The sequence below is a fragment of the Echeneis naucrates genome, chromosome 16 (genome assembly GCF_900963305.1).
Source record: "Echeneis naucrates chromosome 16, fEcheNa1.1, whole genome shotgun sequence".
Lineage (NCBI taxonomy): Eukaryota > Metazoa > Chordata > Actinopteri > Carangiformes > Echeneidae > Echeneis > Echeneis naucrates.
In genome coordinates, this window is record NC_042526.1 from 23,986,658 (window position 1) to 24,001,855 (window position 15,198).

Here is a 15,198-nt window from a genome sequence, read left to right on the forward strand (position 1 = left end):
ACAAGATCAAGGGTATGATTGAAACAGTAAGTAGGTTCAAAGTGCTGCTTGCTGTGAAAGGATCCATCCATCCATCTTCTACCGCTTTTACTGGAGCCAATCCCAGCTCACGTTTGCATTCACACCTACGGTCAATTAAGAGTCACTAGTTAACCTAGACATGTATGTCTTTGGATGGTGGGCGGAAGCTGGAGTACCCGGAGGAAACCATGGGGAGAAAATGCAAACTCCACACAGAAAGGACTGGGAACCGAACCGCCAACCTTATTGTGCGGCGACAGCACAAACCATTGAACCATTGAAAACTACCCCTTTCATTCACCCAAGTTTAAAATTTTATTTCAAACAAAGAGAAATGTATCGTTTTGATTAGCACAGTTTTCTTTACTCGCTATGGTTAATTCGGTGGGCATGGGCATGGGCATGGGCTATCTTCTCCACTGTAACACAAACAAATGAACCAAGAAAAGAACATTTTCATGCATGTCTTGACTGGAGGTGGAAAATCAGAATTGGATGACTATGGACTGTGTATGAAGTTTCTTTTTCTTTTTACAGAACAGTTATAAGCAACAACCAAGCACATAGATTACGCTGCTCAGGTAATATGCCATTGGTTCTGGTGGTTCGCAATTCAGGTGGCGTTGTGGTTACACAATTGGAATAGTTCATTGTCTGGTGTTAATTTTATCTCTGCCAAATTAGCTTGTAGAAGAATGGTTCAAACAGCTGTGAAGTCCTCTTCTTGCAGGGGAACCAGTTCTCTTACTTGATCAGAATAGTAAAACATTTTTATGTCAATCCTTGTGTTTTTGTTTTGTTAGGTGCATTCCATTGCAGCGATTTACAGCCGCCATCTGATAGTGCTGCTGGGTCAACCCTGGGGTAGTGTCACAAAATGGTACCTCTGTGGGGGGGGGGGGGGCTGATTTATGGCATGAATTGCGATTTATTTTCTGGGAAAGCAGGGTCCTTCGATCCCCCCCCCCCCCGTCCTGTTCCGTTGTGCGCCTGCTTGGGCGGTCTGTTGCAAAACTATAACTGCATCAGATTAATATAATGTTGACACCCTGTGGTGTTAAACTATGAGTGCAAATGCAGACGGCAGAAGAAAGAAAGAAATCGATCACCGTGGTCAAGGAAAGTTGCTCCTAACTAGTACTCCATTTCTGGGACACAGAGTGGGGGCTGGAGCCAAGGATGGAGTACACCCTGGACAAGTTGCCAGTCCATTGCAGGGCCAACATATACAGACATATCAAATCAAATAAAATCGAATCAAATCAGATTTATTTGTACAGCACCAAATCATAACAAAGTTACATCAAGGCACTTTATATATAGAGCAGGTCTAGACCAAACTCTTTATAAATTTATTTAAAGAGACCCAACAGATCCCCGATGAGCAGGAAAAACTTCCTTTAAGAGGCAGAAACCTCGAGCAGAACCAGGCTCAGGGGGGGCGGCCATCTGCCTCAACCGGTTGGGTTGAGAGTGGGAGAGAGAGAGACATGGGGGGGTGGGAAGTAGCCAATGAAGAGCAGCTAACAGGAGAGATATGATCTCTTTTCTAGTTCCTGTTAATATTCGTGCAGCAGCATTCTGAATCAACTGAAGGCCTTTTAGAGATTTGTTTGGACATCCAGATAGTAATGAGTTACAGTAGTTCAGCCTAGAAGTTACAAATGCATGGACTAGTTTTTGTGCATCATCCTGAGAAAGGATGTTTCTGACTTTCTTAATGTTTCTCAGGTGGAAGAAAGCTGCCCGACAAACTTGTTTTATGTGAGGGACAAAGGACATGTCCTGGTCAAAGGTTACTCCAAGGTTTCTTACAGTGGAGCTGGAAGCCAAAGTGATGCCATCCAGACTGATGAGATGATTAGATAGTGTTTCTATCTTTCAATTCTTTCTATTGTACTCGGCCCTAAGCACCCTGAGGTGCTTAGGGCCGAGTACAATAACTTCTGTTTATGCTCTCAGTTTGGCCCTTGTCAAACTTGTCAAACTGCCTATTTTTCCTGGTTCTAGCACATCAACTTAGAGGACAAAATGCTCAATTGCTGTCCAATATATCCCACTCACTAACAGGTTACAGGATGAAGAGATAATCAATGTTGCTCACTTTACAAAGTCAAGTCAAAGTGCCTTTATTGTCATTATATTGTGAACAATCACACAAAATTAAAAGTGCTACAGATAACAGATTCACACATCACAACACTCTACTGAATAGTAAAATAAACAAGTTAAAAATAAATAAAAGCTCAATCAATCAATAAAGCAAGAATATTGCACACAGTACTGAACAGGAGTAGTAGTATGTGTTACTTGAGTCCATTCAGGGTGCATATTGCTGTTGGAAAAAAACACATTGAATGTGATTGCGATTGTGATTGAATCTGTTAGTCTGGTATTTGAGTGATCTGTAGCACCTCCCAGAGGGCAGCAGGTGGAACAGTCTGTAATGGTGGTTGAGGCTCTGCTGAGATAGCAGCTTCTGCTGATGTCATCAAGGGAGTGGAGAGGACAGCTGATCATTTTTTGGGCAGTTTTTATTAACGTCTGCAGAGCCTTTCTGTCCATCACAGAACAGCCAGCATGCCAAACTGTAATGCAGTACCCCAGTATGCTTTCAATGGCAGAATGGTAGAATACCACCTGCAGCTGTGGCTTCAGACTGTCCCCTCTGAGAAGTCTCAAGAAATGCAGGTGTTGTTGAGCCCTTTTCACTGCGGCTGTAGTATGGACAGACCAGGTGAGGTTACTGGAGATGTGGCTGTAAGTTTCTGAACCCTTTCCACACATTCATATCCTATGAATAGTTGAAGATGCTCCTTGCTGCACTCTGAAATCAATTATGAGTTCTTTAGTTTTTTTTTTTTTCTTGTGTTTAGTGTTATCCCGATATGCAGACTCGTCTTCTCCTGATATGAGCCCCACTACTGTCGTGTCATCTGCAAATTTGACAAGAGTATTTATGGAGTGAACAGGTGTGCAGTCATGTGTACAGTGACTATAGTGTTGGGCTTGTGTTGAGCATTACGGTGGAGAAGAGATGGGGTCCAAGCTTGACAGCCCGTGGGCGGTCCTTAATCCAGGTGCAGGCGTGGGTGTTTGGGATAGTTTGCTCATCAGTATATTAGGGATGATTGTGTTAAAAGCAGAGCTATAATCAATGAATAGCATCCCCACATAGCTCCCATTTTGTTCCAGATGGTTAAATGCTAAGTGGAGAGCTATGGCAATAGCATCTTCTGTTGATCTACCCTGATTTGCAGGCAAACTGATGCTAGTTGAAGGCTGGGGGGACACTGGTAAGGAGGCGTTTCAGTACCAGTCTCTCGAAGCACTTCATGATAATGGGAGTCAATGCAATTGGCCTATAATCATGTACACTGTCAATGGTATTGTAGGGGACGGACAGGGTCCAGAGGACTTGTCTCTGTTCATGCGTCAATATGAGAGTCAGGTCATCAGGACCTGCTCTGGTGCCTGACAAGTCAAAACAATAAGTAGAAGACATCTGGGTGCCAGGACAGAGAACTGCACTACACACACACACACACACAGAGCTGCACAATCACTATGGCTGAAGGTCAAGATAAGGGTGAAGGCTATCCACACAACACACACACATGACCTGTCTTAGGTAGAAGAAGCATGTCACATGTTTTTCTGGTGGTTCTGTTTCTGACTACGTTGTTAGTAGGGCTGATGTGAATAAAGAGATTCCCCATCGGACACCTGTGTCCAGACAACCTTATTTCCTCTTTTCCACCTCTTTCCATCACAACAGTATGTTCCTTTGGGAGAGGGATGATAACTGCTGATTTTAGGCAGCATGGGACAATGACTTGTGCTAGGAACAGGTTGAAAATGTTCATGAAGACAGTGCATAGTTGGTCAGGACATACCTTGAGTACCTTCCCAGCATTCCTCAGGTTCATCATACCAAGTGCACATCTCACTTCATGTTTCTGTAAAGTGAGTGCACAGGAGCCAGCAGCTGGTGGTGTCGGTAAGTCTGAGCTCAGAGTTTTTGCCTCAAAACGGAAAAAAAACCATTTCAGTTCTTAAGCCAATGAGACGGCTGTGTTGCTGCTCTTGTTTGTAATGTGCTGGGTACCCTGCCATACCCTTCTTGGATCATTATTTGAGAAGTGGTCCTCCACTTTCTCCTAGTAGACCCGTTTTTGAGGCCTCTTCAGGTCAGCTCAGGCAGTGCTGTACATGTTGCTGTCCCTGACCTGAAGGCAGTGTCACGTGCCCTGAGGAGTGACTGGACTTTAGTGATGGGCGGATCGATCCCTTAGTATCATTATATCGATATACGCACATTGCCCGTTTTGGTACCGACTACTCCATTAAAGTATTGACTACTAATTAATAAATGGGAAATAAAAAAGCATGTGTCAATTCTGGATATTTTTTAGCTAACTTACTCCAGTGTTTTGTGCTGAAACACCCCCCCCAGCCCGCAGCATATTGAACTGGTCCATCGGAGTCACATGAACAGCAGCAAGTTGTGTGTTTACATCCTGCTGCCAACAACACGGCGAGGAGCATGTGCGTTTCTGACGGAGCGGCCGACAGAGAAACATTCTTTCTGTACAAAAGTTTATTCTTAGATCTCTGTCAGGACCAAATTATGCTCATCACCAAAGGTATGGTTAGTCTGACAAAGTAAAAGTTCAAAAGGTGCACTTGCTTTTTTTGTTTTTGCAGTTTATGTTATTTATTATTTATTGTATTGTACTGATGGTAAATGTATTGATTTACATTTCTGTCAGGAATTATGTCATTGTTTTGAAAATAATGCTGCTCAGCAAACATTGAATGTGTTTTGTTTTATTTAATTCATTTATGTGAATTATTTGTTTAGCTTTTATAAATAACATTACATTTGTTACTAATATTTTGATTGATAAAACATTCACCAATAAGAAATTACCCATAATCTGTATTGGTAATTGGTATCAAATATTTTATGCAAAAATCGTTATCGTGGCCCATCACTACTGGACTTCCTTAGTCATACAGGGTTTTTGGTTTGGAAAAATGGCAACGCTTTTCTCTACAGTCAAATTGTCAATACAGTAGACGATGTAAGTCTGCAGTCTGTGAGTCCTACTCCAGGTCGTGATGCTCAAACACGTCGCCATATGGTTTGTGAAAAACAGAGCACTCCCTCATGCCAGGTTCTGATGATCTTGGTGGCAGCTTTGTCTGTTCTCCTGCGTGGGGTATATGCTGGGATAAGGAGCAGTGAGAGGTGATCTGATAGGCCCAGATGTGGAAGGGGCACAGCTCTAGTGCCCCCTAGTGTCCAGTGTCCACATTGCACATATTGGGTGAAATTGGAAGCACAGTTTTTCAGCAAGCTTGGTTGAAGTCTCCAGCTATGATGTTAGCACCTTCAGGATGATCCTGTTGCTGCTTGTTTATGACATTGTACAGATGAGCTAGTTCTGTGCTACTGTTAGCATCAGGTGGGATATAGACATCTGTAGTAATCACAGCTGTCCGCTCTCTCAGCAGATAGAGGACCAGTGTGAATTATACATGTATTTGTACACCAGTCATTATGCACATAATGCCATAATCCTACCTGTCAGTGAATACATGTAAGATTTTTTTAAAACAAAAAAGGACCAAAAACTTGAACCCCACAAGAATGTTTGTGACAGAAACAGACAGAAAAATCTGAATAATGTTTTCCTGTTTTTGGGTTGTTACTATGTTATTTTTTTTTACCTTAAAGATTGTTGTCATAACATGTTGAAAAATGATGAAAAATGATGAAAAATGTTAGACCTTGGTATAAAAGTAACTTGGTTGTGTAGGATGATGACCTGTGATGGATCATTGCTAATTTAAACCTAATTTAAAACTCATCTGAATGCCACTGAATTTAGACGAATGAATTTTGTGCTTCATCAGCACATAAAAAATGTTCAAACTAGAAAAAAATGGAAGAAGCAGATGGATCCTATATATTCAAGCTATGTTCAAACTCCATGTGTTGTAGGAGACATGCAGAATAATAAGACAGTGCAAATTTATGACACAACTCAATCAAATTTTTAATAAGTATTAACAAGTATAGATATGGATTTACACTCTTCATTACTTTGTTTTTGTTGCTTTATGTAGTTTTGTACATATTCTGTGCGTGCAAGGCAAAGATAAACATGACAGTAGAAAATAAACTCTAGCTCAGTGTGAGACGGAGGCTCAGGTCGCTTACACCAGAGGGAGCTGAACTGAGGTCTGTTTTCCCCAAAACACACCGTGTTTCACCACCACCCTGAGAGTTTGACACACTGAATTCACTCATCCTCTTATATCACACAATATCTCATCTCTCAACAATATCTCTTTTATCAGGTCCTCCTGTGATACATTGGGCATAGTGATTACAGATATCTTTGTCGCAACTTTGACTGGACATGAATTAAAATTAAACAGGCAATAGTAATAAAAAGTTTTTCCTGCTGATATGACATGGTAGAGCTTCTAAAATCTACTGTAAAGAATAAACCAGAACATAAAACTCTTGAATAAATATACAAGAAATTTGATCCCCCTCTGCCCACAGTAGACACAGTATTTGTGGGAAAAATTAGAACATAGTATTACAATCTATAAACATCCAATTAGAATGAAACTTTGTTCTATGTAGAAAAAAAATCTTAGTTTGGCTCTAAACTGACTATTAGTAAAAATGCATTGGACTCAAATGCCTGCATGACCATTAACATACCGAACAGGGAGCCTTTCCTTAAATCAAGGTACAATTGCTGATGGTTTTCAAAAACTTTGAATGTATTTTTGAAGTTTCAAAATGTATTGTTGTTTTCCTCCTTTCTTTGGTCAAAGAAACAAAATTTGGTGTTTATAGCACCATTTCACAATGACAGCCATGTTTCATTGTCATTTTCACAGCTCGAGGGAGAGAGGGAGCAAGAGAGAAAGAGAGAGAGAGAGAGGGAGAGAGACAGAGAACTGCTGGATCCTTGTGCTAAAGTAAACACTGAAAGAAATTAAAAAAAAGAAAAACTGTGACCACTGCAAACACCAATTATACTTCATTTGACCACTGACACATAGAGCTTTACAGCACAGTTACACAGTAAAGCTCAACTAAAGCTACACTGGGCAGAAAACAATGATCTTGGCCAGCTTCCAACCATGCAATGACTATACATCATCTTCCTAAGCACATATCCACATATCTCTGAGTTTACTGTAAGAAAGAAGCAGTAGGTTATACATCATATGGCACCTTGGAGACTGACAGGAACTGAAACTTGAGAACCTCACTAGTAAATGTAAGAAAATATAGAAGATTGGAGATTGTTGACATTATGAATTAATATTGCTGTGATGATTTTGGCAAAATAATTCATCTCTGAGAAACAGCTTTAAGAAAAACCAAAATCAAACTGAACATCAGAGTATTTTAGTTGGGATTGAACAATGGGATCAAAACATCATGCAGTAAAAGTTTTAAATTTAAACATTTACCAAAAAAGATCAGATTCAAGATGGTCTTAATGCATTTTAATGTAGACAGATTATATGACAAAGCTCTGTGTGTCAGTGTAGTTTAAGACTTGTATTAAAATGTGAAGGAGGCAACATGAAAAGACAGAAACTGCATCATGGACTTTATGAAATTAATAGTAATGTTTATGGTCCTTCTGTAAACATGAATGCGACATGCTGTGCTGAAATGTAACTTGTTGCTGAACAAAGTGCCACAATTCTGTGGCGCGTGCACAATGAAGATTTCACACACAGCTGCTCATCAGTTTACTCGTGGGTCTGAGGTTGGCACGCAGAGGGATAAAGATGCCTCCAGACAGAGAGCAACATGACTTTTACTGCGGGATTCACGGAGCACCTGCCCCAGGTGTAACCCACCCTCGCCAGTGTGAGCTGTGATTGGCCCCAGCATCCCCCAGAATCTGGAAAGGGCTAAATGGTAGAAGATGGATGGATGAAGGAATGATTCAGAGTGTAATGAGCACCTCACTGAAATAACAAAAAATTCAGCTTAGCCTGCAGCTTTCTCGCGCCACAAATACAGATGAGAAAATGTTGATTCTGGAACAAAATGACACAATGACGTATCTGTCAACAGACACAGACACACACTGAAGATGCAATGCTGGTGTGTATGCTGCCAATGAACTACAGCTAATGTCTCTACTGTGTGAATCTAGAAGAATCAAAAGAATCAAAACAAACCACTCCAAAACGGACATCCCCACACCAGAACAGAAAACTCAACCAAACCAACCAGCCCCGCCCCAAGGAATAATTTCAAGTGACTATCAGCAGACAAAAATTGCTAATTTCTCTGGGAACATTTTCGACTTATGTTGTGGGTCCCCTGAATGTGAGTTTGTAGGTACTTATCTACTGTATACCTCTTGGCCAATCCCAGCTAACACTGGCAAGGGTGGGGCTCACCCTGGACATGTCACCTGCCTAATTTTATGACTTAGAATGACTAATTTAGAATCACCAATGAACCGGGAGGAACCTACATAGACTTCGGTAGAACACACAAGCTCCACGCAGAAATGTTCCAACCAGAACCTTCCTGCTTGGAGGCAACATTGCTAACCGTTGCTCTACCATACAGCCCAGTGTGTCAAATGAAAGGTACTAATACATATAAGCACCAACCGTGATAAATGCTAATTGTTTGTTGGACTTTGAAAGTGAACAAGTGATGCTATTTTCCACAGGAGGCTACTCTCACACCTCATGTACCCTCCCCTCCCTCCCACTTGTGTCATTTCTCCTCAGGTAAGTCAGTGCATATTATTCAGACAGAGCGGACTCAGTTCTTTGGTCTGCTGGCTCTGCCTTTGTCGTGTGCTCTTTCTTCTCCTGCGTGCTATTCCTTAGATCCACTATGCCAGGGCTCTTCTTCTTGGAGGAGGAAGGACTCACTTGGGATGTTTCAAGTGCTGCTGGGATTGTGCTGGGGGTTATGTCTTGGGATGGTGGGGACACCAGGAGTTTTTCTGGAGTTTGAGCCACTTCTGGGACTGTGCTGGGGCTCTTCTTTTGGGATATGGGGGTTCTAGGAGGCTTATTCATGGTCTGAGTTAGAGGTGAACTGAAGAGTTGGGCTGCTGATGCTGCTTGTTGAGCCTGAGCTGAGGAGGAAGGACATCCTGACCTTGATGTGTCTTCTTCTCCTGGAGGGGTGTGCTTGGCAGCAGATATCATCACTCCACAGCCTATCCATGCTTTCTCTGCCTTCAGCTCAGAGTCCTCCTTCTCCTGAGCTGTCTGCTTTTCTGTGTCACCAGCTGTGTGGAGAGGACATGCAAATATATGAATGAGGAGTATGTTTAGAAAAGAAAAACATAAAATAAGAAAACTAGACAGCAAGATGTGGACATGACTGATCAAGACCTCTCTCACCGTTCCGAGCTTTTTGTGCTACTGCTTCAATGGATGGATCTTCAGTGCAGGTGGGCAGGTCCCCCCTGTTGGCCCTGAAACGGATGGGTGACCTATTGAACACTGCTTTCAGCTCTGAGAGGGACAGAGACAAAGACAAAGTAGCTTTAGACAGACTTGTCTGAGATCAGCAGAAGGTGCTGGGGAAACATTTAATCTTTTCCCAGTGACACAACTGAACCTTTGGTGTCAGTTGTGACAGATCATGTGAAATTCACCAGCTGGGGGAAGCCTGTATGACAACCAACTTAAAACTATGACCACTTCACAAGACACAAGGGTCTGTCGATCAACTGTGGGGTTAAAGTCAGACTAAGAACAATGGTAACAACAAGGTTAAAATACTGATCACAGGAACACGAGAAAGGGCCATCTTTGATTTGATGTCTGTTCAATCAGCTAATGCAAAGATTTGGCTATGGCAGATGAGGTCTGTCTGAGGTCTGGAGCTGCCCCACACTGTCAGAATACTATGGGTGATAAGATTAAAAAGCATGTCAGGCTGTTAGATAGATAGATAGATATTACTTTATTAATCCCCAAGGCGGAATTCACCTACACCAGAGGGGTGTATTTTGCACTGCAGCACTGCCTGAGACAGAAAAACCTAGTCAGTTTTATATTTCAGTTTTTGTTCCTCATTGCTCTTGGTTCACTGTCACAGTTACCAGTATGGAGTCTCACCCTGTGTCATGGACAGAGAATCCTCATGGACGGAAACAGCTCTGCGCTGTGGGAGGGGCTTCATGTGTTGGCGTGGTTTAGGAAGACTCTCTGAAAGCCCACACACACACACAAGCACACACAAAACACACACGTTTGATATTTTAAAGGTGCAAAATAGCATGCAGATAATGTAAATGCCACTGGTACCTGCTGTTTTTAGTGCTTTACATGCATTCAGCTCAGAGACTCAGGTTAGTTGTGTAAAATGTAACATATTGGGGATAACACCCTGAAGATGTTATAGTAGAGGTCCAATGTTTTATCTATTGTTACATAAATACCTTTTTAATTTTTTTTATTTAATTCAGTTGAAGAAGCATATGAAAGGAAAAAGCTGAGGTATGCAGATCTGGGTAAGGATGCTGAGCAGCGAGGATGGAAGGTTAAGATTTGTCCAGTGGAAGTAGGATGTAGAGGGTTTGTAGCCAGATCTGCTGTCGCTTTGTTGAAGGAGTTAGGAGGAAGGGGACAGAGGGTGAGGAAAACAGTGAAGGAAATGTTGGATGAGCCATGACCAGGCGGTCATTCCAGGTGAGCTGGCCTGTATTGGTCTGATTGGTTTGAGTATAGAACTGTTCAGGTGAGTTTGGTTGCTGACTCTGCTAGTGTAGCTTGTCCTCCACCTCCTGCAGCCTCTATACTTTCCTGCCCCCACCTGAACCAGGGTCTGTATCCCATCCCTACTTTTATCTCCACCTCTTCTGTCCCCCCCACACCTGAACCAGGGTCTGTATCCCATCCCTACTTTTATCTCCACCTCTTCTGTCCCCCCCCCCCCCCCCCCCCACACCTGAACCAGGGTCTGTATCCCATCCCTACTTTTATCTCCACCTCTTCTGTCCCCCCCCCCCCAGACTTGAACCAGGGTCTGTATCCCATCCCTACTTTTATCTCCACCTCTTCTGTCCCCCCCCCCCCGAGACTTGAACCAGGGTCTGTATCCCATCCCTACTTTTATCTCCACCTCTTCTGTCCCCCCCACACCTGAACCAGGTCTGTATCCCCACCCTGCTTTCACTGGTGCAGTTGGTGAGAGGTCAGCGTAGGTGACAGTAGTGCTGTGTGAGATAGTTGTCTTTGTGTGAGGAGCAGTGATGTCTGGCATTAGGGGGGTGACTCTGGGACTCCAGTGATCACTGTTGACCCTCCTGGAGGTGTCGTGGGCCTAATTAGATGAAACACCAGTGAAAGGAGGTTCCCACCTGATGACCCCAAAGACTTGACAGCTGTCACTGCTCACTGGCCTAGTTAGATATTATCTTCAGGGCACATAAGGCAGGGTGAAGGTTTGTTGTTAGGGAGTTAGTCACTGAGTCTGGTCCATTTTTTGTGTTTACTCTGAATTCAGAACCAAAAATCATCTCAGTGTAGTTTTCCATCTCCTCCCTACAGTTTGTCTCTGGAGCTATAGAAATAAAAGGTCAGTCAGCCAGAGAACAGCCAGATCAGAAGAGGTGATCAGATTCTCTCTTCTGATCTGGCTGTTTTCTGAGTGATCCAATAAAAATATAGAACTTCAGATAAACACATGAAATCCAATACACACAAAAAGGTGGAAGGTGTGGGTGGGGCTTTGGCATGTTGTGACATCACAAAGTTCCAGAAATCCTGATGGCTGGTTTTGGGGCTCCGTTTCTGAATACAGACTGAGCATTTTTCTGTGGACTGACACCTTTGATACTTTCACTCCATTAATATAGAGTCTAAACCTGATTTAGAATCAAAGACCACATAGATTTAAACTGTGGAAACCTCAAACATCCACTCTTAGACCATATGGACCATATGGGCTGTGAGCATAGGGGAGACACAGAGCTTGAGTCAACATCTATATCCACATCTGTCTCACACTAACCCTCCCATTCCCATATAAACACAGCAAGCTTGATTACACCTGATTCTGCAGCATTCTTGCATAATCAGTCCAACCGGATTGTTTGAATAGATTCGGACGTACCGTCTATCACTGACTGTGCCTTCTCAGAGCGATGCTGTGCACTCTGACCTCTCCAGGGAGATGGGGCTGGAGGAAGCAGCTCTTTCCTGAAGGATGGAACTGAAGCTACACTCTGAGGACCCTCTTGACTTTGATTCTAGGCATGAAAATCAGAGGTCATCATTCATCACCAGTGTCTGCAGAGAAACCTAAGTTATTAACTTTGATGGCTTTTCAGTCTGTTGGTGCTTTTCAGGAATCAAAAACTCAATGATTCATATTTAATGAAAGCACACTACTGAATGTAGTTTCATTGCATTGTAAGTAGGAGTTGTTTGTAATTTTCTGCTTATATCAATGTGGTGGGGAACTATTCAAAGTTATAAACTGGCACCTGAGGGCATTTTCATGACAAAATGTTTAAGGGAGTACAAATATTTATTGTTTCTTCTACAATTGCAAAATACCCCAAATTAGCAATAGTTAAACATAGTTAGTGTGTAGATGCTCCTGCATCACCTGCTGTAATATTTCTTTTTTGTATTTCTTGTTGAAAAGATTTATATGATATATTTGTGATTTTAAGAACAATCTCATTGTAGCTTTACTACTATCTCCTTTCTCAGGCTTGTCTCTCGAAGTGTTCTTGAACTTTGTAACCTGTACTGGATCCTCCCCTGCTCCACCAACTTGGATGTGTGATCTGAGCTGGACTCTCTCTGCTGAGCTGCTGGCAGGAGGAGCAGAGGATGGACGAGCACCTCCCCCTGCAGGAGCATCAGGAGTGGGCAGGGGAGGTTTGGCTGCAATGGCTGGTTTGGGTGGTAAGGGCCCAATGGTCCGTTCGGGGTGGGAGGGCTTGGGATGAAGGGGAGGGTCTGGTTGAATCGGGTCCAAAACTCTAACAGGATACTGTGGGTCAGCTGAAAAGAGAAGATAAGAGTCAGTAAATGACCATTGGACACTGATGCTGGGTGAACAGTCTACACACAGACTGCTGCATTACTCAGGTCGGACCAGGGGCCTTGCTAATGATGTCATTCTGTATTGTTTATGTCACACTTGTACTGCTTCCACGACGACACAAAAGGATTCAAATAAATGAAAATCTCATGTTTATAACGCTGTAACATGTTGTGAGTTTGATGCATTATTGATCATTATTGATGCTAACAGAATATTCATGGAATTTTCCCCTTAAATTTCAGGACCAGCTTTATCATACAGTCAAAAAAACACTGGCACACTTACACTTCTCTCAAATACTACCTCACCTCTCTGCCATTACACTTGGTATACATGTTTAATGCTTTTGTTTGCATTGAAGTAACACAAAAAAACGCAAAAAGGGAAATTTTTTACTTTTTCTGCACAAAACTCCAAAAGATTGACTGGACAAACTTATTGGTAACATCACCCTAATATTTGGTAGCATATTCCTTAGAATGGAAAACAGAAATTGATTTCTTCCTTTAACCATGCATTAGTTTCTCACACCTCCATACTGGAGTTTGGGATCAGTTGTCCTTTGCAAAATGCTCAAAGTCTTTCAGATTTGAAGGCTCCCTGTTTTGAGATTTCTGGTTCTCTATGAAATTCAGGTGTGGACTCATTTCTGGCCTATTTTACTTTAACCATTTGATATGAAATGTGGCACTATAGTAGAGGACCCAGGAGAACCTCTTGATACTTGACTACTTCCAAGCAAACAAAAGAAATAAATATGTGAAAACCAAAACATATGTAATTGCAATGATTTTCTTGGGGCAGCAGTGCACCATTCTTCTTGTTGGGTCGGTAAGACGGATACCTGATGAAGTGGACATGGTTCTGGGCTTCATGTAAGTGAGAGGGGGTTCAGGTTTGTCCAGGATAGCACCTGAGAGAAGTCAATAATTTAACAGAAAGAAAGAAAGAAAAGGAAACAAAAAAGAAATCATTAGGCATAACCAGCTAATCATTGATTAACTCAAGCCAACAACAGCTAACGCGGAATAACTTCCTCAATAACTTTGCTCTGCAGTTTTATTAATATAATCATATTAAATAATTGTAAACAAGTTAGAACACAGTTATAGCTGAAAGTGAAGATGTGGAGAGGGAAATGTGTAACGTGGCTGTAGGTATGATTGAAATACACACACACACACACTCACCTTCAGAGTTGGCCTTCCTCAGCTCCTCCTCTTTATTCTAAAGCAGACATAGTCAACAGTGTTACCACCTGCAGCAAAATGCTTGTTGAGTTGCATTGATGCCAAAGTTAATCTGCCACAAAAATCTGAAGAAATGCCATTTTACAGCCTAGACTCAGAGAACACTGAGATTAAAGCTGATTTTAAAGGGACAAGGACAAAGAACACACAAAAGGTGATTCTGCTGTACTGCATCTGGAGTCATCTGTTTGTTTTATGCTATTCTGTTGCATGATGGCTGTACTGACCTGCAATGAAAAAGCTGCACCACGAGTGATCAAGTCCTGATCTGATTTTTCCACCATTCTCTTGACTCTAGTTTTCTAGAAACAATATATGTTGAACCAGTGTTCTTAGCAGATGTCATTCTTAAAGGAACTACAAGAAATGCTGGACAGTGGGCAGAGGAAATCTAGCAGGATGTTCCTGTGGCAAAACCCTGGGGGACACTGTGCCCTTAAAACGGTCCTCAGTGGGAAGCAGGTTTCAATGAGAAAAACACAAAGGTTTTTTTTAAAGTGGTAATTTTGTCATCGTGTATGAATAAATGTTTATTTAACCCAAGTATGCCCATCAGATGAATGACCTCATTCACGTCACAAGGCCAACGTTATCACTGGATTATAGCCTCCTCCAAAACATTGACTTCATCGATGTCATGGTGATCAGGTGCAAGATCAACTAAGAACGATTCAACTGTTAACATTTGTAAATGCAACCAAGGCTACTTAACATTGAATTTGTAATTAAGCTTTGGCAATTTTGTATTTCCATTTACTATTGCTTTATTGCGCAACTCAATTTTTTCCCTTCATTGCCTTTATTTGATTTGTTTCTAGGTCAAGATTTGAT

General features: G+C 42.1%; 1 protein-coding gene across 1 annotated transcript in view; it reads right to left on the reverse strand.

The window, feature by feature from the left end:
• Window positions 1-6,067: 6,067 nt before the first annotated feature.
• Window positions 6,068-15,198, reverse strand: part of carmil2 (capping protein regulator and myosin 1 linker 2) — a 55,002-nt gene continuing 45,871 nt past the window's right edge. Inside the window, exons 35-41 of the mRNA XM_029521964.1 lie at window positions 14,308-14,344; window positions 13,962-14,030; window positions 12,812-13,074; window positions 12,173-12,308; window positions 10,174-10,263; window positions 9,451-9,564; window positions 6,068-9,335 (exon numbers count right to left, since the gene is read on the reverse strand). Coding sequence (XP_029377824.1) covers window positions 8,839-9,335; window positions 9,451-9,564; window positions 10,174-10,263; window positions 12,173-12,308; window positions 12,812-13,074; window positions 13,962-14,030; window positions 14,308-14,344 — 1,206 coding nt within the window. The 3' untranslated portion in view covers window positions 6,068-8,838. The remainder of the gene's footprint in view (window positions 9,336-9,450; window positions 9,565-10,173; window positions 10,264-12,172; window positions 12,309-12,811; window positions 13,075-13,961; window positions 14,031-14,307; window positions 14,345-15,198) is intronic.